The sequence below is a fragment of the Rutilus rutilus genome, assembly GCF_951802725.1.
Source record: "Rutilus rutilus genome assembly, chromosome: 13".
In the NCBI taxonomy this organism is placed as follows: domain Eukaryota; kingdom Metazoa; phylum Chordata; class Actinopteri; order Cypriniformes; family Leuciscidae; genus Rutilus; species Rutilus rutilus.
The window spans coordinates 32,342,236-32,366,930 of record NC_140218.1 but is presented as its reverse complement, the minus strand read 5'-3'; the positions used below and the strand labels follow the sequence as shown (position 1 = coordinate 32,366,930).

General features: G+C 37.8%; 1 protein-coding gene across 3 annotated transcripts; it reads right to left on the bottom strand.

The window, feature by feature from the left end:
- Positions 1 to 994: 994 nt before the first annotated feature.
- kcna10a (potassium voltage-gated channel, shaker-related subfamily, member 10a) lies at positions 995 to 23,250 on the bottom strand. 3 transcript variants are annotated; one of them, XM_084427734.1, is made up of 3 exons: positions 22,964 to 23,250; positions 20,186 to 20,233; positions 995 to 3,530 (listed from the first exon to the last, which is right to left on the bottom strand). In XM_084427734.1, the coding sequence occupies exon 3, from the start codon at positions 3,389 to 3,391 to the stop codon at positions 1,700 to 1,702; it is 1,692 nt and encodes a 563-aa protein (XP_084283860.1). In that variant the 5' UTR covers positions 3,392 to 3,530; positions 20,186 to 20,233; positions 22,964 to 23,250; the 3' UTR covers positions 995 to 1,699. The 3 variants fall into 3 exon arrangements, with proteins under 3 accessions (XP_084283860.1, XP_084283859.1, XP_084283858.1); XM_084427733.1 differs by lacking the exons at positions 20,186 to 20,233; positions 22,964 to 23,250 and adding an exon at positions 9,101 to 9,173; XM_084427732.1 differs by lacking the exon at positions 20,186 to 20,233 and having other exon boundaries at positions 1,001 to 3,530; positions 22,964 to 23,241.
- Positions 23,251 to 24,695: the final 1,445 nt, after the last annotated feature.

Below are 24,695 nucleotides of genomic sequence, written 5' to 3'. Positions count from 1 at the left end.
GGAAAACAGCTCACCAAGATTCCCATAAATGAAAAACAACTTGTATAATACAATGAGACCTTGGCTCATAGCTCCCTGATTCTCTCTCCAACAAAACGTTATGTATTTTCACTTATTATTATTCAAAATGATCCAATTGAAAATTGTCAAGAGAAAGTGATAATCAGAGAGAACAAGACTGGGAAGGCTTGATACGTAGGTCCATTTCTTTCAACTCAAGTCAACATTTACCATTAATATGATGAAATCAATTCCACTCAATATAAAACCTGGTACATCCCATTTGAGTGAAAGGCACTGTAATGCTCATAGAAATAAATATGTACTGTAAGTGGAAAACTCTAAATACATTTCTCCTCTTCATTGGCTGAGCTTCCTCTAAAGTGCCACAACAAACCATGATTATCATTTCAAATACAACATGATAGAATTATGATATACACTACTTACTTGGAATTATATTAGAAAACACATACATAGAGACACTTATATGACAAAGGTGTTAGAGATAAATGTTAAAGGCGTTTTGCAAGTTACCCAAAACGGTAATTTGCTGGTGAAAACATTAAGCCACCCAAATGCACTTGATGATAGTGCATTTGTCGTTTAATTTTAGAGTGATTCTCTCATTTTTAATTACACATAGTGGACAGGATGTGATAGGTTTATGAGATTATGAGATGGTTTAAGTTGTTTTATTATTTAATAATAGGATTATGCAACACGGATGGAAATCTAATTTATTTTACTTATGTTTTCAGAGAAACTGTTATTAGTTAGGTAACATTAATAAGCATCTGTTTCACCCCCCCCAAAAAATCTTGCAAACACTAAAAATGAAACTCATTGGCTGAATCTCACAAAACCTGTGAAGAACCTGACTGGGTCATTTTTCACCACAAAATAAATAGAAAAATAGAGATACTTTTTTCTTTAGGGAAACTATGCATTTTTTAGCACCAATTTTTTTTTTTTTTTTTTTTTTTTTTTTTTATACAAATCATTTACATTACAGTTATTCCTCAATTCTCATTACTGTATGCACAAAAACGTATTACAGAAGAATTTTTTTTTTAATTATTTGAATGGTAAAGTATTTATACATCTTAGAAGTACTTGTTTTAGAAATACTTAACTCTTGCATTGTCCATACAAGATATTGACCAAAAATGTATGCACCTCTTGATGGAAATAAATGTTGTGATGTTTTTTTGGTACATTTTTGGTCAAGATCTTGTATTGACAATGCAAGAGTCCAGCACTCTGTAAAGTCACCTCCAGCACATCCCAAAGACCTTCAATGAATTTAAGGTGCCAATTCATGTGTTAAATGATTCTTCATACTCCCTCCCAACCATTCTTTCACAGTCTGAGACTGAAGAATCTTGACCTTGTCATCCTGGAATATGGCCATGATGTGTCTTCCTACATGGTTGTTTAAGAAAGTAAAAGCTACACACTCCATCAATTGGGGTTAGAAGAACTGTTGCCAAACATATAACATATTAGAAACATAATAATCAATAATGATCCAGTCATAGACTCTTAAGCATTTGCCTATTTGAATCCAAACAGCGAATTTATTCATTTTATTTATTTTTTTTGGCTGGGCAGTGTATAATCTCTTGATTTTGGGGTGAAATATGACCTGCAGATTTTTAATGTGATTTATGCTCATGAAAGTTATGGGTTTTAATACTTAATACTTCCCATTTGCCTTGTTCAGAGAGGAACTACTCCCATGTTTTGTATTGTTCCCTGACTTTGAAGCTTCATCGGTTGTCTCAACTATGGGCTGCTTCTCCTCCTGCTCTGTCTCTCTATGGTAAAAGTAGTTGAAATTTGAGACTATCACAGGCACTGGCAGGGCGATGGTCAACACCCCAGCAATGGCACATAAAGTGCCCACAATCTTACCACCTAGTGTAATGGGACACATGTCTCCATAACCCACAGTGGTCATGGTAACTACAGCCCACCAGAATCCATCAGGGATGCTAACAAACTGGGTGTTGGGGTCGTCCACCTCAGCGAAATAGATGGCGCTGGAGAAGAGAATGACGCCAATAAAGAGAAAGAAGATGAGCAGCCCAAGCTCCCTCATGCTGGCCTTGAGTGTCTGGCCCAGGATCTGCAGGCCTTTGGAGTGTCTGGAAAGCTTAAAGATCCTGAAGACTCGCACCAGTCTAATGATTCGCAGGATGGCCAGGGACATATTCTGCCCTGTGTTGGACTTATGGGTGGTGGTCACGATCTCAGTTATCAAAGTGACAAAATAGGGAACAATGGAGACAATGTCAATCATGTTCATGATGTTGTTGAAAAATTCTCGTTTGCTTGGGCAGGCCATAAAACGCACCAGGAGCTCGAAGAAGAACCAGATAATGCAGGCGGTCTCAATGATGAAGAAGGGGTCGGAGAAGGTGCTGGTGATGGTTTTGGGGGAGGCGCTTGGAGGAGAACCTGAGGGATGCGTTTGGTTTAAGGAAAAGCCAGCAGTTGGAAATATATCCATCTCCTCACGGAATTCTGGGAGAGTCTCCAGGCAGAATATGATGATGGAGATGACGATGACGAAGACGGAAACGAGAGCAACCCCCCGGGCTGCGTTTGAGCTCTCGGGATACTCAAAAAGCAGCCAGAACTGCTTGTGGAACTCATTGGACGGCAACGGGACCTCCACTTCTTTGATAAAGCCTTCCTCCTCGCGGAACTGGTCCATGGCTTCCTGTCCTAACTCGTAGAAGATGATCTCATCTGAGAAGACATCTAAAGGTACATTCGCAGGCCGGCGAATCTTGCCCCCCGACTGATAGTAGTAGAGGATCCCATCAAAGCTTGGGCGATTGCGGTCAAAGAAGTACTCGTTTCTCATTGGGTCAAAATAGCCCATTCTTTTCATTGGGTCGCCCAGAAGAGTCTCATTGAACTGGTTGAGGGTCCTCAGGCGGGTTTCGAAGCGAAGACCGGCTATGTTGATGATGACCTTCTGATCACCCTCATCAAGACCTCGCTTATCAACAAACAAGTCCTCGTAGCATTCTTTGGCCAGTCTACTGAAGATTGTCTCACTTTGTGTTCCTTCACTGTTCAAAAGTAACTTCCAGTTGGAAATTAGACTAGCACAACTAGCACGTCCTCTCCTTGTGCGAGGGGGCAGGACAGGTGATTGCGGTAAATCCAGATTTGGTGGGGTCTTCTCTTTATATGGTGACACTTTTGCAGTATTGCAGTAGGTGCTGCCAGGCCCAAACTCTGGCATTTCTACTGTCAAAGCCGTCATCTCATTGGGATAGTCTGGGTCATTGAAGTTGTCCACACAGTTGTCAATATTTTCCATACTGTCAAAGTCGACTAGCGCCACCTCCATCCTTCCAGCCTGGACCGTCATGTGGCCCCAGATATCACACAACAGCCCAATTCTACAGTTCACCAGAACAAAATCACTGGTTTAATACTTCAAATGCTCTTCTGCATTTGATTTTGAGGTGAAGGTCAACAAACTGAGGAAGAATCAACAGTGCTGTGACCTGCAAAACAAAGAAGAAGTGTTAGAGTGTGTTTTTGCATAGTAAAACTCATTAAATGGTGTTTGAGAGGCACATTGTTTCTTGGTAACCGCTCTGAGACGAACCCTAAGGAGAGCAGCTGGTGAAGGTGACATATTTTGGGAGGTGTCAGCATCACAACACTTCCAAAAATGCCAGTCGTTGCTGGGTTATTTTTGTTTTCGCTGATAATCTACTTTACACTGCAAATGTGGGAGTGATGGCAAATTTCACAAGTCTATCACAATCCATGAAGGAAACACTAAACATCCTCTTTCGGACTGACATGTTCAGCTCTTAGTATATTTTTTTCATTGTTACAATGTTTTTATGAGAATTAAACACATGTCCTCCTCCAATTCACAATTACTGTAATGCAAAAGAAATAATGATATATTAAATGAACTATTTTAAAAGTATGATCACACTTTATATTAGGTGTCTTTAACTACTATGTAGTTACATAAAAATACACTTGTTGTGTTGTATTGCAAAACACTTGTGCTGCTATTGAGGTGGGATACGGAACAAGTTTAGGGACATGTTGGGTGGTATGGGTAAAATCCCCATGAATCCAAAATGTATGTTTTTTGGCTTTTAGTATGAATATGTTCGTCTTACTGTTATCTATAATCTAGTGTGCTCCAACACAATGACAAAATTCGCATTTAGAAGATATAAGCATTCAAAACTTACAGTCTCTCACTTCCGCCAATACGGATCAATGATTTTGATGACATCACTCTGCACTTCTCTTCTGTCCAATCAAATGCTCTCTAGAATCTGAAGCTCCGCCCCCTACATTATAAATAGATGCTGAATCTGCGGCTGAAATCGGTCGCTTGTTCACACATTTACTATTTTCTACATGGTGAATGGCATATAGTGCACTATTTAGGGAATAGGGAACGATTCAGAAAGTGTAAATATGCTTTCCATTGGGGCGAATGAAGTCTGGTTTCGCGTCAGTCTCACACCGCAGCTCCGGTCCAGAGACACGATAGCACAGAGCGGATCAAATGTGTGCCAGAAAACATCAGCATTTGAATTCTGCACAGAATGCTGTATTTTAAAGCGATGTGGAGGAGATTAGGAGGAGAAACGGTTAGAGATTAGGAGGAAACTGCAGCTTTATCGAGCTCAACGGCTCTGGCCGAGTTGTGATATAAACTAAACGCTATTGGCTATTTTAAAAAGGGGAGGAGCTGTTTGATATGTCCCGCCCTGTCCTCCTGTTTCAGTGGAAATTACGTCAACACACTGAATAACGCTACACGTTTAAAGGCACTTCAGTGGGCCTTTAAGGATGGGTTAAGAGGTAAGGGAAAGGTTAACAGTGGGATACAGTATATGTAATTACAGATATTAATTACTGACAATTACATGCAAGTATTTTTTAGTACAATGTAAAATGTAAAACCATTGTAAGTGCATTGTATCAAATGATTAATTTAAATGTTAGTAAATAGTAGTTAAAGACACTTAATATAAAGTGGAACCAAAGGTATTTATACATCATGGTAGTATATGTTGTACTGTTTAATTTAATTAAATAATACCGTTTTTATAAAACAATAATAAATAGTGCATTAAAAAAAAGAACATTTAAAAGAACAGTTTTTTTTTTTTTGGGGGGGGGGGGGGGGGTAAAATGTGACCTAGTCACCCATTCATATTAACACTCAAATGCTAAAGGTTGCAAAGCTTCTTTGCATTCCCATATCCTCTCGCTGTCACAAACTCGAGTTTCGTACATGTGACCGGACATTTGGACGGGTTCCCTGCTGTTCTTAATGTGACGTTTCCCGTTTCTATGGTGACACACCTCTGACACAACAGCCGGCCGGACATCACCTCAGCTAATGTGTAACCCCTGTCAAACACTTGACACCAGAGTCCTGGCCTGTGAGGCGGTGTGGGAGAATAAGAGAGCCGCCGAAAGAGAAGTCGAGAGATAGCAGCAGAGCCAAGGAAGCCGAGAGAGAAAGAGAAACTGTTGGCCCAGTAAAGGCCAAGACTGTGGGGAAAACAATCGCCCCTCATCTAATTCACTTACTATTCCACTGACCTGCATTGGGTTCAGAGGAAATGTTGCAATGCCTTCAGCCAAGCTGTACAAGTCATTAATAACAGGACTGTGTAGAGCCAGTATTTCTCTCTGGTGGTTTTAACCCCGGTAACCAATAGCCGCATTTCCATTACCCTTCAAATTGCGCAAATTTAAACTGAGAACTGAAAATGCGCCCAATGGAAACACGTAAAAAAACATTTAGCGTTCGCATGAGGTGGTTTTTCAGGCAATTCAAAAAAGGAATATTTCGCAAAACTGCAATGGAAACTTTTTTTTGCATTTGAAGGTCATCTGGCGTACGTTAAAGTCGATAATTTTTTAAAGATGACGCGGTATGTTTGGACAGAAGATTAAAATCATAAAAGACAAAAGAATTACTGGAATACTGGATTCTAAACAACAAAGAAATGCCACAATTTTTCAAGATCTTGAAGTGGATAGGAGAGAGAAACACCTCATACATGGCCCTCCTAAGTATAAGGGTCTTTCCTTGCCACTAATGCTTGGATAACACGCCTACGTCTCCTTCCATTAAAAATAATGGCTAGTGCGGTGGCTGGGATATATGTAAACCTCCCAACATCCATTGCCATGATTTTTGGAATGACTTATCGCGAGAGGAAAAAAAAAATGTTTTAGTCGCATAACATCGGTTAACCTGTTAAGCTTCACCAGTGCGTCGGCGCACTGAAGCGTTTTTTTATTTATTTAGTTCAAAGTTACTATCAGATTTAATGTTATACCTTGACAAACTATACATCATTAAAAAGATATAAGACTCAAGTTTCAGTATTTGACCACTATTGTATTCTGAGAAACTTATAGTGACAGTTATGTCTTAATTTGTGTCAGGAGTTATGAAATGGAAAAATGCGTCGATACCTTTAATGGAAACGCCGTCATTTCGACATTTAGAAAATATCGCAAATGTTTTGCGCAAATCTGTAATGGAAAAACGACTAATGACATTAAAATTGAATACAACTCGTCCCACACATTTGTACCGTGGATGTGAATGATACCTCAGATCTACTACATTACTAAGTGACTTTTTTGCCTGGTGGACAATGAAAAAAACAGATGCAAAATCCCATTGCCTTACATTGAAAGAGGATTCTGAGTTCAATGTAGAGACAACAATATCAGGGATGAACATGACTTGGTTAACCACAATCTTCCTGAATATCCTAGAAATCACCACTTCAAACACATTAGCTACCACAGAGCAATGCTAAAAACAATGGCTATAAACAAACAAAATAAAGAGTTTTGCAGTGTCCTTGTTACACGTGTTACATGTAGTTACTATAGTAAAATGCATAATTACAACTAGTCCTAGACTAAACCTAATCTATCCCTAACCCTATAGTAAGTACAAGTAGTTAATTACACTGAAACAAGGACACCCTGAAATAAAAGTGTAACAGGAGTTAGGTTTAGGTTACACTTTATTTCGACGGTCCAGTTTAGACATTCTACCAACTAAAAGTAACTTTGCAACTACATGTCAACTAACTCTCATTAGAGTATCAGTAGACTGGTAGGGTTCGGGTTAGTGGAATAAGTTGACATGTAGTTGCAAAGTTACTTACAGTCAGTAGAACGTCTGTAGTGGGCAATCGAAATAAAGTGTAACTGGATTTGATTTCATGCATGTACAGCACAGGTATTATAGGTTTCTAAAAGTCCTGCATTAACAGGCTAAATCTCAATATGAGCGTGGTTTGAGAGGCGCAAACAGATGTTTAATTAAAGATGCCAAAAATGAGTCATCCTGCTCAGCTGCCACTGACCAGAAAACAGAGAACATGTGCGTCACGGAGAGAGAGAGAGAGAGAGAGAGAGAGAGAGAGAGAGAGAGAGAGAGAGAGAGAGAGAGAGAGAGAGAGAGAGAGAGAGAGAGAGAGAGAGAGAGAGAGAGAGAGAGAGAGAGAGAGAGAGAGAGAGAGACTGTCATTAAACGAAGTAAAATTTTATTTATGTAGCACTTTTAACGCTGCAACGCACAAAGTGCTTTACACAATTTAAGAATCATTAAGAATACATTCATGAAGAGCTATACACAATATATGAACAAACAAAATGTAATACAAATATAAAATATACCCAAAGCCCAGAACACACAAAAATACTAAAAGCACGTCTTTACAAATACGTTTTTGAACGACATTTAAAAACGGACACACATTCAGCAGATCTAATATCCACTGGCAAACTTTTCCATAACTTTGAAGACGTTACAGCAAATGCTATGTCTCCTTTAGTCTTATATTTGGTTCTTGGAACAGCCAGCAATTTGTTAAAAGAAGATCTAAGACATATAAGGTCTCAAAAGCTCATCTAAATACATAGGCGCCAAACCATTTAATGCTTTGTATGTCAACAATAAAATCTTAAATGATCAGGTAACCCGTGTAAGGAAGCTAAAACAGGTGTAATACGATTAAATAACTTTAAATAGTTGTATAGCTTTACGAGGGAAATAAATTACAACAATGAAGAAACACTGATGTAGCAGGACATACTTACATATATTTGGAAAAAATACAAGCACACAAAGAATAAAGCAGAAGAGAAAATGTTATTAAGAGAAGTGTGTGATGCTGATCAGCGCTGTTCGGCTGGATAATGATATTTACAGGAATATATTCAGGGTCACTCAACACCACCACTGCTGGCAGAGAAAATCACACAAATCTAATCAAATCTTTCATAATTAGCTATTCTAGTTAGGCAATTTAATTTCTTGTTGATGTTTCACATGATGTGAAAGTCATGGAAGTAAATTCAAATAAATATGACCCTATTCTATTCTATATTTTAGTTTCGTCATATTATGTAATTTATCTCTATACACTAAAAAAAAAAAAAAAAAAAAAAATTTAGTTTTAGCAAAGAACCCTCTTCATATCAAGAACCATTTATCACTTCTATAAGGATCTTTTCAAATTGAAAATCATTTCAATATAGTTATTGAGATCATAGTTCTAGCTCCAGTTCTATAGCTGGACATTTTTAACAATCTTACGAACTCTTACAATAACAATAACTTTTACAATAACTATTATCATCAAATTGAATATTATAACAGTGAATCTCGCGCAACATATCTAGGTCATATTTGACCGTTAAAAAGTTCAAAATATAAAAAATATAAAAAATAATAATGTTTCATATAAAAGCCTATTTTAGGTCTAAACAGTATAATCTAAAAAATAATCTGACAAATTAATTGTTCACACTTCGAAATTTATGATAGTAGAGCATATAGAGGATATTAAAAGCAACATTAACATTTACAAAACATTGAAATTACAGATAATTCAGAGCAAAATTACTCTTACATTTAGGATGTCAGGGTGTCTGAACAGATGTTGCCAAATACTCATTTTTTTAACTGAACACACACACACACACACACACACACACACACACACACACACACACACACACACACACACACACACACACACAGGCCTACCTCTCGTGAGAGAGGGGTCTCCTGTCCGGCTGTTGTTTCTGCTTGTTGCTTGTTCTACATTTGGGTTCAGAGTGGCTTAATCTATTAAAGTCCGCATTGGGTAACCTTATGCTGGAGAGAAACTAGAGCTCACACTACGCAAACAACTACGCACACAGACACACACGCAAGCACACAAACACAGACATTTGTTTCGATACACACACACACACACACACACACACACCCCCACACACAGAGAAAGACAAAAAAAGTTTAAAAAAAATATAAAAAAATATAAAAAAACACAAAATACAAGAGAGAAGAATTAGCTATCACACAACAGTAAAATAGTCCGATTTTAAAGGATCAAACTTTAATAGAGGTCCATATAGGCACCGCTGTAACCAATCTCTCCTCAGAGGCTCACCTTCTCACCTTTAACAGGGAGAGACATCTGATCGCCCTTGTAAAACAGCTGTTAACTGTCATACGATAGATTTTATATTCATCACGACCTGTCGAAACGCCGAACCGGTGCAGCCCAGACACATTTGATGAGCGCAGATCAACCAAGGCTGAATATACCTGACCAGTGCCTTACATCATCCAGCATCAATCCCTGCCAGAGCGATCGGTTACATATCACATCAGTCCTGAGCCTGCTTATTTAAAGATCACTACACCTCACCGGCTCGTCGATCCACCCTCCACACTTACAGATCAGCTCCATCATCCACAGACAGGTGGAGGTCACTGAAATGACAGACGATTGCTATCAACTTATCTGTAGATTTGATGAATTGATTTGTGGCTTGCATCAGATGTCACTGATTTTTTTTTTCTGTTGTGAAAACTGCTGCTGTTTGTCTGTCTACACTGATCTATCTATCTATCTATCTATCCATCTATCTCGTCCGTCCATCTGTCTATCCATCCATCTATCTGTCGTTTTATCTGTCTACCGTATCTATCTATCTGTTTGTCATTTTATCTAGCCTATCTATCCATCCATCCATCCATCTAGACCATCCCAGCAATGACTCAGGACCCACTTATAAAGCTTTAATAACCACTCAGCAACCACCAAGAATATCCTAGCATTTACCGGTAGTCTCAGCCTCAGACGTCACGCCCACGGACCGTTGGCTAAACGTCTGATGCATATGGCACACTTAACTGGAAACACTAAATCTGAATCATTATCTGGGTTTTATTCTACTGGATGTCCGGGAGACGTGTGTCACGTTCTTTAACAGTCCGCCTGGAAACAAAGCCATTGTGATGCCAAACCCCCTCATGGAAAAAGAAAGCCATCATGTTTAAAACTGTGACAATGAGCGCTTATCAGGATTAACTAAACACTGGATTTTCAAATGTATGTGAAGGTCATGGCTCCATTGTTGCAGTAAACTTGCACAATGTTCTTGAATGAATAATTTATTAGATGCACGCTGGTCTGTTATCGTAGGAACGTCGACTTTACATTTTCACGCCCCTAAACATGACGTGGATCAAAACATAACTGCGTTTGGTTGCGTTGTAGGGCTGTGCAATTAATTGAATTTCGATTTCGATTTCGATTTTTGCTCCCAACGATCACCAAAATAGTATAATCGAGTAAAAACGATTATTTTGCCATGTTCCGTTTTGAAAGAACGCTCTTATTTTGTCTTGTGTTATGAATGACGCGCGCACGCGCACATCCGCCCCTCCCGAAGCCGTAAACTCTCTCAGCTTGAATGTTTAAACTGATAAAACTTTAAAAGAAATTAAAATGATAAACTTAAGTTACGATGCAATGCTGGCCCGATTGTGCAAGTGACAATTCCGTCATGTCCCGACTCCTAAACGCGAGAGTGTAGTTTCGACGCTTGCCTTGTCCAGCGCATTTTGAGAGACAGAGAGAGAGAGAAGACGCATCACTGCTGAACCAGAGAATGTCTAATAAGGCGAGAAGTTTCACTCTCAGTACACTTCCGGCTTCCGAAATGGTTGCAGTTCCTCTCTGATTCCATATGAGGGCGCTCACAGGACGAGTGCAGAATGAATGGAGGTCTATGGCGGTATACCCCTCAAAATCCACTTTTCTCAGGATATAATTTTTTGTCTAGTAATTTGAATATTGTATTCGAAAGGAGATGCAAAGAAATTACACATTGCTGGGTGTTAGATTTTTTAGAGTCACTTATTTGCTTTAAAAAGTCTTTTAAAGTGTCAATGACGTCATACACATCGTACGACCAGAGATACTGCTTTACGGCAATCCTTCAGTCACTTTGGTGCTTTCGCGCTCTGCACTTTCTTTTCTCTCGAGGCATCGACAACACAGCTGACACAGGTAAACACACGTGCTAGAAGAGTTTTTGTTTTGTTTGTTTCTGGTCCCGCTTCGGATGCCACGATGCCATCAAGCGGTATCTCTGGTCGTAATCAGTCCTTCACTGACCAATTAGCAGAATGCTAGCGTGTTATGGGCAACAACAACTCAATCTGTAAGAAATCGAAAGGACATAAGTACTCGTTCATTCAACTTTCGACCTATAGCCCATGTTGAACTTGCAAAACCTACTATCGAATCTGAGATTTCTCAACGGCAATCGGGTGAAAGAGACAAATTTAGCCGTCTAGCCCCATAGACTCCCATTCATTCTGCACTCATGGGCGATCGCCCCCAGTGGAACTCTGGTGGAACTATAACCAAAATTCGGGACAATAGGACTTAATAGGGAGTGGGCAGGCTCTCCGTAGACGGGCTCTGGCTGAACACTCACGCGGTTTGTGAAATTGCGTCTTGGAGAAAGTTTTAAAATTATTGAATGGATTTTATAATCTGTGTGGATTCATTTAGGCTACTCATACAATCTACACGCTAAAGTGAATCAATGTATGGGGGGGAATTTCCCTCAATATAAGTGGTAGACCTGCGGGAATTATTAAAATACTCATTGAATCTGTTATATATTATTTATTTTAATATTTCAAAAAGTACAATAAATGTTCAAATTTCGATTATTTAAGAATTGTTGAAAGGTGTCTTCGGTAACACTTTACAATAAGGTTCATTAATTAGCATTAGTTAACTACCTTTGTTAAGATTAACTAATAATGAACAATACTTCTACAGCATTTACTAATCTTAGTTAATATTAATTTCACCATTTACTAATACGTTATTAAAATGAAAGGTTGTATTTGTTAACATTAGTTAATGCACTGTAAACTAACATGAACAAACAATGAACAGCTGTATTTTAATTAACTAGCATTAAAAAAGATTAATAAATACTGTAACAAATGTATTTCTCATTGTTAGTTCATGTTAGTTAATACATTAACTAATGTTAACTAATTAACGTTATTGTAAAGTGTTGCCGTGTCTTTTTAATAAATGCAACACGTTCCCAAAGTCATGTGAAATAATCGTGTTACATAATCGTGATTTCAATACTGACCAAAATAATCGTGATTATGATTTTTTCCATAATCGAGCAGCCCTATTGCGTTGCATGTCGGTCAAACGTCCTCTTGGGCGGTCCTTGGCCAATGAAAGCTGCAATAGAGTCCAGACCTTCTGCCATCAGTCTGAAGGTCTGGCTACGTGATACTAGCATTTACCTAGCAACTGCTGCAGAACAACTGAGCAACTATCTAGCAACCTCCCTACAACCATTCAGACTGCCCAAGCATCCACCAAGCAACCCCTCAGAACACTTTAGCAACTGCTTAGCAACACCCTGGCAACCACTCAGAACACTTCTTTAAAGTGCCTTTCAAAGTGTAAGTATTCAAATTAAATAACGCTTTTAACTTTATACTGACTATATTTATTACACCTAAACTTTCATAAGCGAAAACCTAGTGAAAATGATAATCCATAATAGATTCTCAGATAAAAGCACCATGCTGTAACTATCCATGTCTGGTCTGTTCTTGCTAAGAGAGATTAATTATGCACTGGCCAGCGCCGCGGTAATGTGACATGATTAATGACTTGTGGGCTGCAGTTCAAACACTGAACGCTCTCATCAATTTCTCTCTGTCTGGTCATTAAATCAAACAGTGACTTCTATTACACTTTTAAACCAGGTCCTTTAAAATGCAGTCAAAGACGGCCCATCTCCATGTGACAGATTGTTAAACAGTTGCTCATTTCTGTCCTTGGGCATTTTTGTTTTTTTTGCAATGTTCTCTGAGTTCCACTTTTTTTCCAAAAACATCTTAATTTAGAAGTAAAAAACTATTTTCTATCCTTTTTGAGCCTCTCATTCAAACACTGATTTGATAGGCTTGCCGCATTCAAGACTTGGAAGTAAACACCCACTGCTATAATTGGGTAACAGTTTTGCATTTTAAAATAATTAAGTACTTGGAGTTACCGCAATAATAATTGACAAAGGATGACTTACGGTGTTATGAATGAATGAATGAATGAATGAATGAATGAAGTCCCCCTGTAGTCAATAATTGTATCCTTTTAAATGTTTTTCCGATGAAAATAATATTTTCATGCCTAAATTGAATTAAAATAGCTTGAATCTAACTACACCCTTGCTTTATTTACTATAAGCGGAGCCATGGATATGCAAATGAGCTCCGCCTCCTATCACAACCATTCAGTTTGACTGCAGCGCTACAGTATAAATACTCTATCTATAAAAGAAAAAGAAATAGTGATGCATGGTAAAAACACTGTTACTCACTTGTAACGTTTTGCCCCAGGATGAAGACGATGACGTAATTCGAATAGAAGTTTATTCATCAAAGTGACTAAGGTAATCTAAGAGTGATGAAACACAATCAAAACAACGTGCCATGCACAAATACAACAATACCGGACAAAGAAACAGAGGGAACTGAAGGGCTTAAATATTCAAGATGACGAACTGAATACTAACAGGTGGGATCTAATTAATGAGTAACCAAGGAGACTATAAAAGAAAACAGGAAACAAAAGATGAGCAAACTAAAAGTCCTTGAAAATGAAACTAAGACAGACTAAACTGAGAGTAATTGTAATCCTCAGAGGTGTCTCTATCTTTTAGTTACTGGAGTAATCCTGTTTTTGCGTCTCTCTTATTTACTATTACATGAAATGCGTGAATCAGTGGGCGGGGCTAAAGAGACAATGATGTAGAAGTAGGAGTTGATCTTCTTCTGCAGAGGTGGTCTTTCATCACACATAATGTGACAAAATCCCAAACGAGTCATTTTCTGAGTTTGGTTTCAATAAAAGCTATTTTTGGACTAACAAGGAAGTTTTGAGTTTTGATACCTAGTTTTTAGAATATGATGACCTCTAATACATCAAAAGATCAAGGGAAATGATATTTCTCAATACATGACCCTTTTAAAGGTTTTAACTGCACATCACAAGCAGAATGTTTCCATAACAAGCATGCTTACAATTCCTTAATCAGTCTGTCACTCAAAAGGAAATTAATATGAGGGTCAAAAGCCATTAAAGGCTAAGCGTGTAAATCCTAAATAACGCCATTTGTCCTTTGAACAATTTTGTCTGTGTTATTAATAGACTGAAGACTTAAGTGGGGAATTCTCAAAGTGATTATAACCCTTCCATGAGGTGAGATGCAGTTGAACAGCTTAGTAATCAAAAACATTAATTTTGTATTCTGTAAAAGATTCTACTTAAAATGCACAACAAAAATAATTTTAAACAGTACATTATATTTGGTGATGCTATTGGGAAAAAAATAAATGAATAAATCCATAACATATAGCGTTAAATAAAAAACAACAGACATGTGAGTCTACATTTTCTTTCTGTCGACATTGAGCCATTATTTAAAATGAAGTGGGGCAAAAAAAAGTGCATTGTGATTGCATTGGGCTACACCCGATCCACAGCAGGTGATTCTGGGCTTGGTTGGGAATCAGGATGGTTATATTAAGGGGATTAATGTGGCAGAGGCAGATCAGTGATATAAGCTGAGGATCACCTCGCTCAACTAAACATTAGCGCCACATGGCTGCAGGCTCAATTATAGTGGGCACAAGTCCAAAAGTCCAAAACATCAATCCATCATCAGGATCCAGAAGCTTCTTCACAATAGTCCACCACTGCCTGATAAGAAAGACCCATAACATGTCGTGCGTGTGTTAAAAGATATGTTATGGAGCAGGATTTTCCTTTAATAGGAAGTGTCCATTATGACCTAAAAGGAATTTACTGCAGGACAAGCCCACATCGGGACATTATATGTCTCTGCCTATAAAAAAAAATAATAATCCTAAAAGCACCATTTAATGCCCTGTCACTGGAAGTACATCAGAATAGCCACCAAATAAAGTTGCTAATACTTAAAATGAGAGGAAGGTTCAACCGTCCTCAAGTAATGTGAAATCTGAAAGCTTTAATGACCGGCTTTATATATCCATTAATATTAATTAAAACTAGAAAAGGAAAAATACGTAAAGACATTTTGACACATGTTGAGTTGATAAAAAAGGTTACAGGCCTTGGATGGATGTACAAAGACAGACAGACAGACAGACAGACAGACAGATAGATAGATAGACAGACAGACAGACAGATAGATAGATAGATAGATAGATAGATAGATAGATAGATAGATAGATAGATAGATAGATAGATAGATAGATAGATAGATAGATAGATAGATAGATAGATAGATAGATAGATAGATAGATAGATAGATGTTTATAGTCACACACTGAGAGAGGTTTATGTTTTCACCCTCCTCTACGTCATAGTTTGACTTGTGCGTCAGTACGAATACAACCTAAAAATATTAGAATATTCTATTATAACTAGGCAACCAGTCATATTTATTTATTTTATCTATTTTCTTTCTCTCTTCCCAAGTTTTCCGTGTTCAATCCATGGGAAGAAATTTCAGCTTACTGGGCTGCTGAAAGGAAACTATTTTCCAAATTCTATTTTTACTTCCTAAAGAATGCAAAAAAAGAAAAAAAGAAGCTGTTTCTCAGAGACCGATATAGTATTTTTTTTTTTTTTTTAACTGACACTGTTTTGGCTAATCCAACTATTTTACTGTAAAACACATAATTTTTTTATTCAATTGCAGTCTTAAAACTCAGTGACTTTCCATGTATGGATATGACAGGAAAGGATGCTCTCCATCTTTGGCATTCTGTGCATTTTGGCCCGTGGAGCTTGGGGATTCTCCTTGGCACAGCTTCTGAGATTTGCAGAGACGAGGAAGCCCTCAGACATAGAGATGCCAGAGTCCAAATTAAAAGCCTGTCCCTTTGGGTCATCCACTCTAGTGTGCACAGAGTAGCAGAGACAAATCCCCTGGCCATCAGCAGCCATATGGGTTTATAAACACAGAAAGAACCGTAAAAGTCCCATTTGACAGAGGCCGACAACAACCAAACAAAAAAAAAAGATTAGTTACTAGTGATCGAACCACTGGTTTGTCACTTATCAAACTCTAACATTGTATCAATGTCATGTGATTTCATCACATCATACCGGATAGAAGCTGTATTCACATAACTGAAAATACATTCCCAAGTACATTCCCAAGATGACTCTGACCTTAAAGTAGTGATGGGTGCTTTCGAAACACACTTTGTGAAGCTTCCAAACCAGTGATTAAGAGCATGTATCAAACTGGAACATAAACAGTTGGGAAAGTAATCAATAGAATCATTCACTGCTTTTCACTGAATAACTTTAATAAGAATAATTGTATATATAATTCACGGTGACCACTATGCAGTGTTTTATTTTTACATTTGATTTACTTTATAGAGTAGGCTTATTTATTACTATTATTAGTTGTAGGCTAAATTTATTTCATTTGTATATTTTTTTCTTTTGTATTTTTGATCTCATGAAATGGCGTATGTATGACACGCCAATTCGTATTTCCATTTTTGGCGTGCTATCAACACGCATAATCGCTTTTCAGCGTGTTTATCAACGCCGTTGACTTAACGTTACATTACTGTATAAATATGACCTACCCCAGCTCCGTCCCTAAACCTACCCGTCACTGGGGTTAATACCATTTATGAGTCTTCCCCTACCATCCTAGGAAAAAAAAATATCGATCCCCAGATGTAGATATACATTTTGCTCCGTTTCGCTCGGACATTTAACGGCGTAGACATACACGCGGAAGATGACGGTTAGTTTCGGCGTGAACATACACTCGGATAGCTCAAAATGCGTATAGATAACACGCCACTTGACTTGAAAGTGGCGTGTATGTTTACGCAAAGTCATGATGTCATGTTGGTAATTTAATGTTTTATTGTACTGACTGTTTCAACCCACTGTTGTTTGTTGACATTGAAACTGCCCTGAAAGAACAGATTAAGAGATTGGGGGTAATTTGGGGTTTTTTATGAACGCACTGACAGGGGCCCCATCACAAAGTTTTGCTTAGGGCCCCCAGAAGTCTAGGACCGGCACTGATAAGACGAAAAAAGCGTGTGACGCACATACGCAATTTCCCACGAAAACCATCCCACTTGGTCTAAAATATAACACTTATCACAGACTTACCATAGTGAATCAGGGTAGGAGGATTGATGATGTATACATGTGTGGTTAATTTTGAATAACGAGCTGATAACGAGGTTTCAAAAGGTTTCTTGCTATCAAAAGGTTTCTTTTGTATTTTTGTCAGGTTCAATCAGACAAAGGTGGGCGGTAGGCTATTCACACTTGGTGCAAACAGACAGTCAGTTTAAATTATTATCGTGAACATAAACACACTGGTTGGAAGCACAGATAGTTTTACCGTTTACTGCACTTACAGTTATTTATCTATAACAACTAAGGTCAAACATTCACAGGAAATTACTTTAGTGCTGGAAAATAAGGTTGGTGTTACAGAATCTATAAATGGCCAAACTAAACATTTCCTTTTCTTTGTTTTCAGAAAGCCTTTCCGTTAGCAAGCTAGCAGTTTATTCTATAGCATAGTGTTAACTGGCCTGTGTAGAGGTGTAGAGTTCTATGTGGAGTAAATCTCTCCAGATTTAACCATAATATAACAGCTATATTGAATATTTTCTTGAGCTCATCATGTTCTCATTGAGCTGCTAAAAAAATCAAAGCCAGAGGGGACTTTTTTTGCCATCTCGTTTCCGTCTCTCACACACCTCTGGTTGACTCAGCTTGGAGCTCTGTGAATGTCTGGTGTCTGTGAGCGCTGGTGGGGTCATGATCTGCTCTTGTGTGGCAGCTGTTCTAGCCTGATTTAGTTGCCAAATCACATCTGCAAACAAGCCCCAACTAACCATTAGATAAGTGCTGAGCCCGGCCACACAGATGTTACTTTTCTGCTTCCACTTCAAGCACATAAACACGTGTACAAGGTCAGAAAATCCCGAAAGCAGAGTAAACAAGTCTTATTAACTGTATACTGTACAGAATTGGGATTTTTTTTCTTTTCTTGCAAAAGTTAACATACATTTTTAGTTTTGTACATCATGATGAAGGGCTTATTGCACTGAGCAGAGGAAATAAATAAGATGGAGGGTAAGGGATCGGCACTGCCAACTGGCACAGCTTGATAAATCAAACATGTTTGCATGCCAACATCATCTAATACCTTTACAGAAATTGTACACTTTAACTGTTTAAACGTTCAAATCACAGAGCCAGTTATTAACAGCATGAGCAAATGTAAGACTCGCCATTACAACCTATGCTGGGATATTAGTACAAAGCCTTTCCATCTATGTCTGTTGGAAGAGTCTGTGAAGTGACCTTCAAAGGTCACAAAATCATCAGCTAAGGAGTTTGCAGAAACCCTTCCAAAATGTACACTAAAAATACCCTGCCCCTGCTGCGCACCCATCTGTGCACTGCTTAACAAGGGCATTAGTGTCTCTGATGGTCAACGCCTACGACTGATGCAGAAGGTCCTTCACTGTGAACAGGAGGGCAGGAGGATGAGCTCTCCTCTCACCGGCACTCTCTGCCCAACCTGTGCCAAAAATGACATGACATCATATGTTTATACTATGTTTATACACAGATTTACTAAATAACATTAACACCAGCTCGAAATTCAGTATGAATGTCAGTCAGCCTTTGTCAGCCTAATGGTGCACAGCTTATTAATCAATCATGATTTATGTATTTATTTAACATGTATGTGTGCATTAGAAGTACCATTTCGGCCACGAGAATGAATTGTTGAAATGAAAGTCAGAAGAATACAGATCATATTTATTTTGCGTTAGCATGAAGCTGCAGCTTCACAATACATGAATTAACCGTACGAATAACAGTAAAATGCTGCAAATATTTTTTTTCTTACACTTGAAAGGCAATTTAAAAATCTTCTCTTGCGCATGCAAATTTAATTTACGCTTGCAATTTTATGCACACTTTCACAAATCTTATCCTGCGCATGCGATTCTTTATGGCATCATATTACCTTCATACTTTTCCTAGCTATTTTTTTCACTGTGTGTCTTTAGTAAATCCTGACAGTAGTTTTTTTTTTAACTCCAAAAGAGGGTTTGTGATGGAGCAAGCTGTTAGTAAATCTGGCCCGTAGAGTGATATTTGGTGCCATGTTGTCACAAAAGGTCAACATGTGAGCACGGCATCTTTGTATTTTAAGTATTTTAAAGAAATAATCCTTTTTAAAGGAGCTGTACAGCAGAATCCAGAAACCCTTGTTATTAGTGATGACGGTGGCTGATACATGGACTGCAGGGAGCAACTTATTACCTAGTTCTGGCATGAAACAGATGGTGCAGGCTGATAAGTCTTTGACTCATTTGGTAGCGATCACATCATTATCTACATGGCACAGCTGATTGGTTGCTGTTGCATCAGCGTCCAATGAGCTGCGGCTCAACATTCAAACAAATACCGGGGTGTTGCTGCTAGCAGTATACAGCGCACTTTCAGAAACCCTACACCTTCCCCAGCTCCACCTGTATAGATCTGTGAGACCAAATACATTACCATTGCCATATCCATTACCATGACATTCTCTATTACCACACCAATCTCCCAAGAGTTCCCAAAATTGCTTTTGCTTGACCGTGATTCAAGGCCCCGATATACTCAAGCCGAAGTTCTTTTCCGTTCTTTGCTTAGAAGTAAAAAGAAGTTGGAAATACCTTTGTAGCGATATACTGTTAACAAACATCCTGACGGCGTCCAAATTTCTGAAAGAGACGTTTAGATGAATGTCAACAGATGAAATTACACAGTTATGATAATTTGATTATAATATATATATTTGAGATTATAGATCAGGGGTGCCCAATGCTGTTCCTGGCGATCTACCTACCTGCACAATTCAGCTCCAACAGGATTGATCACCCCTGCTATAGATTATATACAGTAGTACTGGCTATGTGAGACTATAGTTTGAATTAATCCTTTTTCTTTGCATGGCACATTGACATTAACAGAACAGAATGGCTCTTTCTGCATTATCCTGAAATTTTCATTAGCATTCGTTTCATGTGTCATTGAACGGAAGAGCATACGAGCATAAGCATAAGAGATTTTCCTGGCAAAAACGTGCAGAGTCCTTCACATAAAAATAAGTCTACAGGCTTTCACAGACAATTAGTAAGTCGGGGAAGGTCTCATTTTTTGTTTCGTTACAAGATGTTCACACATTGGCAATAGTAAAGTGTTTAATACATGCAAATTCTTATAGCCTCTTAAAGTATTGTGGACATCCAACCTTTATCATGCACTCCATGCTGGCTAGATTGCAAAAGTCTTGTTCAATGTATTTTTTACCTGACATGTGTCTCAAGCTCATAGACAGACATATTTTAATTTAGATGTTATTTTCTTTTTTTGAGGGTGAACCAGTGGTGGCCCAGGCTGACTTGTCGCCCTAGGTAAGATATGACCAAAGAAAAGGAAAGAAAAAACAAAACATTAACACCCCCGCAGGTTTTTTTATATAAGTGTAATATGTGGCCTGAGCAAGAGGATCAAGTTCAAACTGTGTGTGTGTGTGTGTGTTTCAGGTAAACCCTACATTATGGGGACAAAATCCTTGTCCTTGTGGGGACATTTTTGGTCTCCATGAGGAAAACAGCTTATAAATCATACTACACCAAGTGATGTTTTTTGAAAATGTAAAAATGCGTAAAGTTTGGTTACACTTTATTATAAGGTGTCATTGTTACAGTTTAATTATACATTTAAAGGGATACTCCACTTTTTTGGGAAATAGGCTCATTTTACAACTCCCCCAGAGTTAAACAGTTGAGTTTTACCGTTTTCGAATCCATTCAGCCGATCTCCGGGTCTGGGGGTCCCACTTTTAGCATAGCTTAGCATAATGAATTGAACCGGACAAGACCATTAGCATCTCTCTGCGTAATAATCAAGAAACTTTGCTGCAGTACCATGGGCGAAGCAGGCGTAATGATATGACGCAGCACCTGATAATAGTCCCCAGCTCAGTAGCCTATTATCAGGCGGCATGTGCTGCGTCATATCATTACGCCTGCTTCACTCATGGTACTGCAGCAAAGTTTCTTGATTATTACGCAGGAATGAGAGTATAGTTCCTAGCCATATCAGCCTAGAAAATCGCAACTTTTCATTTTCTGTCTTAGTACACGATGTAACTACAGAAGAGTCAAGTTTTAAACAGGAAAAATATCGAAACTCTTTGTTCATTTTTTTGAGAGATGCTAATGGTCTTGTCCGGTTCAATTCATTATGCTAAGCTATGCTAAAAGTTGGACCCCCAGACCCGGAGATCGGCTGAATGGATTCGAAAACGGTAAAACTCAACTGTTTAACTCTGGGGGAGTTGTAAAATGAGCCTATTTCCAAAAAAAGTGGAGTATCCCTTTAAGTACTGAGTAATAATAATTAACAACATGTACTTACTATAAAGTTAGGAGTAAGATTAGGTTTTGGTTGAGGGTTAATTGCATGCAATTATGCATCATTTACTCTTATTACTATGGTAAGTCTATATAACATAAGGACACTGTAAAACAAAGTGTTACCGAAAGTTTTCTATGATGGGTAGGTTAGGGTTAATGTAAGTGGATATCCCCATAAAAAAGTTTATTAAAACATGAAAATATAAGGTGTGTGTGTGTTTAATAAATTAAGCAAAATTGAACTTGACAGCAAGTGTATATCATGTATTTTATGGGAAAGAGAATATTTTACATTTTGATAACTTTGTGTTCCACAGGTTAAAAAAAAGTCATAAAACTATAGCCTATGGACATGGGAATGGAAGATGGTTTTCAATTTAAAGCAAATCATCTGTGAAGATGCTACTAGTCAATACCTACAATAATCAGTAACACTTTACAATAAGGTTAATTAATTAACATGAACTAAGAATGAACAATACTTCTACAACATTTATTAATCTTAGTTAATATTAATTTCAACATTTACTAATACATTATTAAAATCAAAGGTTGTATTTGTTAACATAAGGCACTGTGAACTAACATGAACAATGAACAGCTTTTATTAACTAACGTTAACAACGATTAACAAATACTGTAACAAATGTATTGATCATTGTTAGTCCATGTTAGTTAATACATTAACTAATGAACCTTATTGTAAAGTTTTACCCAATAATCATATAGTTTAAAAAAAATTGAAAGATGCACTCAAACTCTAGGCTACTTGGTTTGAATTGTCCAACTAAAACATAAAACAACGATGTATAAATACCGTCTTGAGAACGTTACTGAAGACCAGATAACTTTGAACGAACATTCTATTAACGTCAATGGAAGAACGTTAAAGTTCTGAGAACGTTCCCAGTTAGCTGATATACACACCTCTGCGGCGAATTCATACAGGATAAATTCAGTTATTCTACAGCAAGGTGAAATCTGGCTTGAATCTGAAAGGTTTTGTTCAGGTGGAAATGTTGACATTACCTGTGAGAGGTGCAGTGATGTGTTCCTGCCAGCGCGCGCCCGTGCAACTACACGGTGACGCGCAGCAGAGCTCGAGACGCGCGTAAACAATGAAAAATTCGACAAAACAAGATCGAGAAAGTCGTCGTAAAATCAGCACAAATAGCAGGTAGCAGGTATCTTGCACAGTCATTAGAATGTAAAGTGTGTAAAAGGAGTTTCCAGCATTGTTGGTGAAGTTTATTTTCATCCTGGATTCCAGCAGAAACATCCGTGTTTAAATTTATGTGTGTGGGAATGACAGGGGCAGGACAAATCAGACACTGACAGATGTGCTGTAGTAGGCTACAAAACGTGTCAGCTGATCTATTATTTAAATAATAATGACAAAAAGCTTATATCTATTGCTGTGCCATGCTAAAATGTGTTAAATTAACTGGATACTGTGGAAATGTCTGTGTCTATAAATTGTCTTCTTTTTTAAAAAAATAAAAAAATAAACCGACCCTGAAAAATATTGACTAGATTAAAAACATGTGACAACTATAGCTGTCTACTTTGATAATAAAAGCAAGTGTGTTGTTTTTCACTTAATGTATGAAAAAAGTAGCAATTCATTTATTTTCATCAGACTCACGTTTCCTCTTTGCTTGGAGGAAAATGGACCTAGAAAATCTATGGACCCCACGCCCCCTGCCGGCCACTGAGAGATGCTGCAGCTACAAAAAAATACTGTTGTCTGATTATGAAATCCTGCATTTGACCTGCACATAATTTCACCCTGAGCAAACTACATAAAGACTAGGGACATAAATTGGGCTATATGATTCTTAATGCCATGACACCCTAATATTTCTCAAAGTGAATGAACTCATGTTAAGATGAAATGTTAGTTTAGGGCCGCGTTTTAAACAAGATTATCAATAAGTCTGACGCGAAAATCCATTCCTACTTTATTATTAAAGAGGTTTAGACCCGGCTCTTGAGTGTTTTCCGTGGTCAGTGTAAGAGTAATAGGGGTAACTGTGTTGAACTGAGATCTCAAGAGGTCAGGAAATATTCTAAGTGGTAAGAAAAAAAAAAAAAAAAATATATATATATATATATATCAATAAAATTAAGACTTCGTAAAAGAGCATAATAGGTTCTTGAATCAATTTTAAAGAACGCTTTATGCCTAAAAGGATCTATATAAGGAGAAATGTCTTAAATGATTGAATAATACTTTCACGTTTAATGGGTTATTCTATTTTATTTCTATAGATAGAGTATGTTTACTGTTTATTAAAAATAAATCAAAATGAATTCATTAAAACTAAATCCACGATGGGAACCCCTAATATGTTCTATATATGAAGTGTCTGACAGAATTCTTTAAGGTTCTATATAGAATCTCCTCTAAGAGTGCAGCCATTAAAAATATAAATATACAGTATAACAGTGTTGTTGTATTGAATATTCTGGCAGAGGTCGCAGCAGTTGTAATGTCACTCAGCATCAATGGGGTTTACACAGAATATCACAGTAAATGTTTGGTATGGCTCATTTCGAGAGGAGGAGGAGGTCTTGATTTACAGTGTATGACAGAGAATATGACGGCACTAAGTCATTTCATGTATTCTCATCTCATCCCAGCAGACAGGAGGGGTCTTAAAATATCCCACCCCCATGAATATTTTACAGCAGCATACTCTCTTCTGTGATGGCTTGCTCTCTATTTTTCTCTCTTATTCATCCTGTCTTTGCCAGGTTT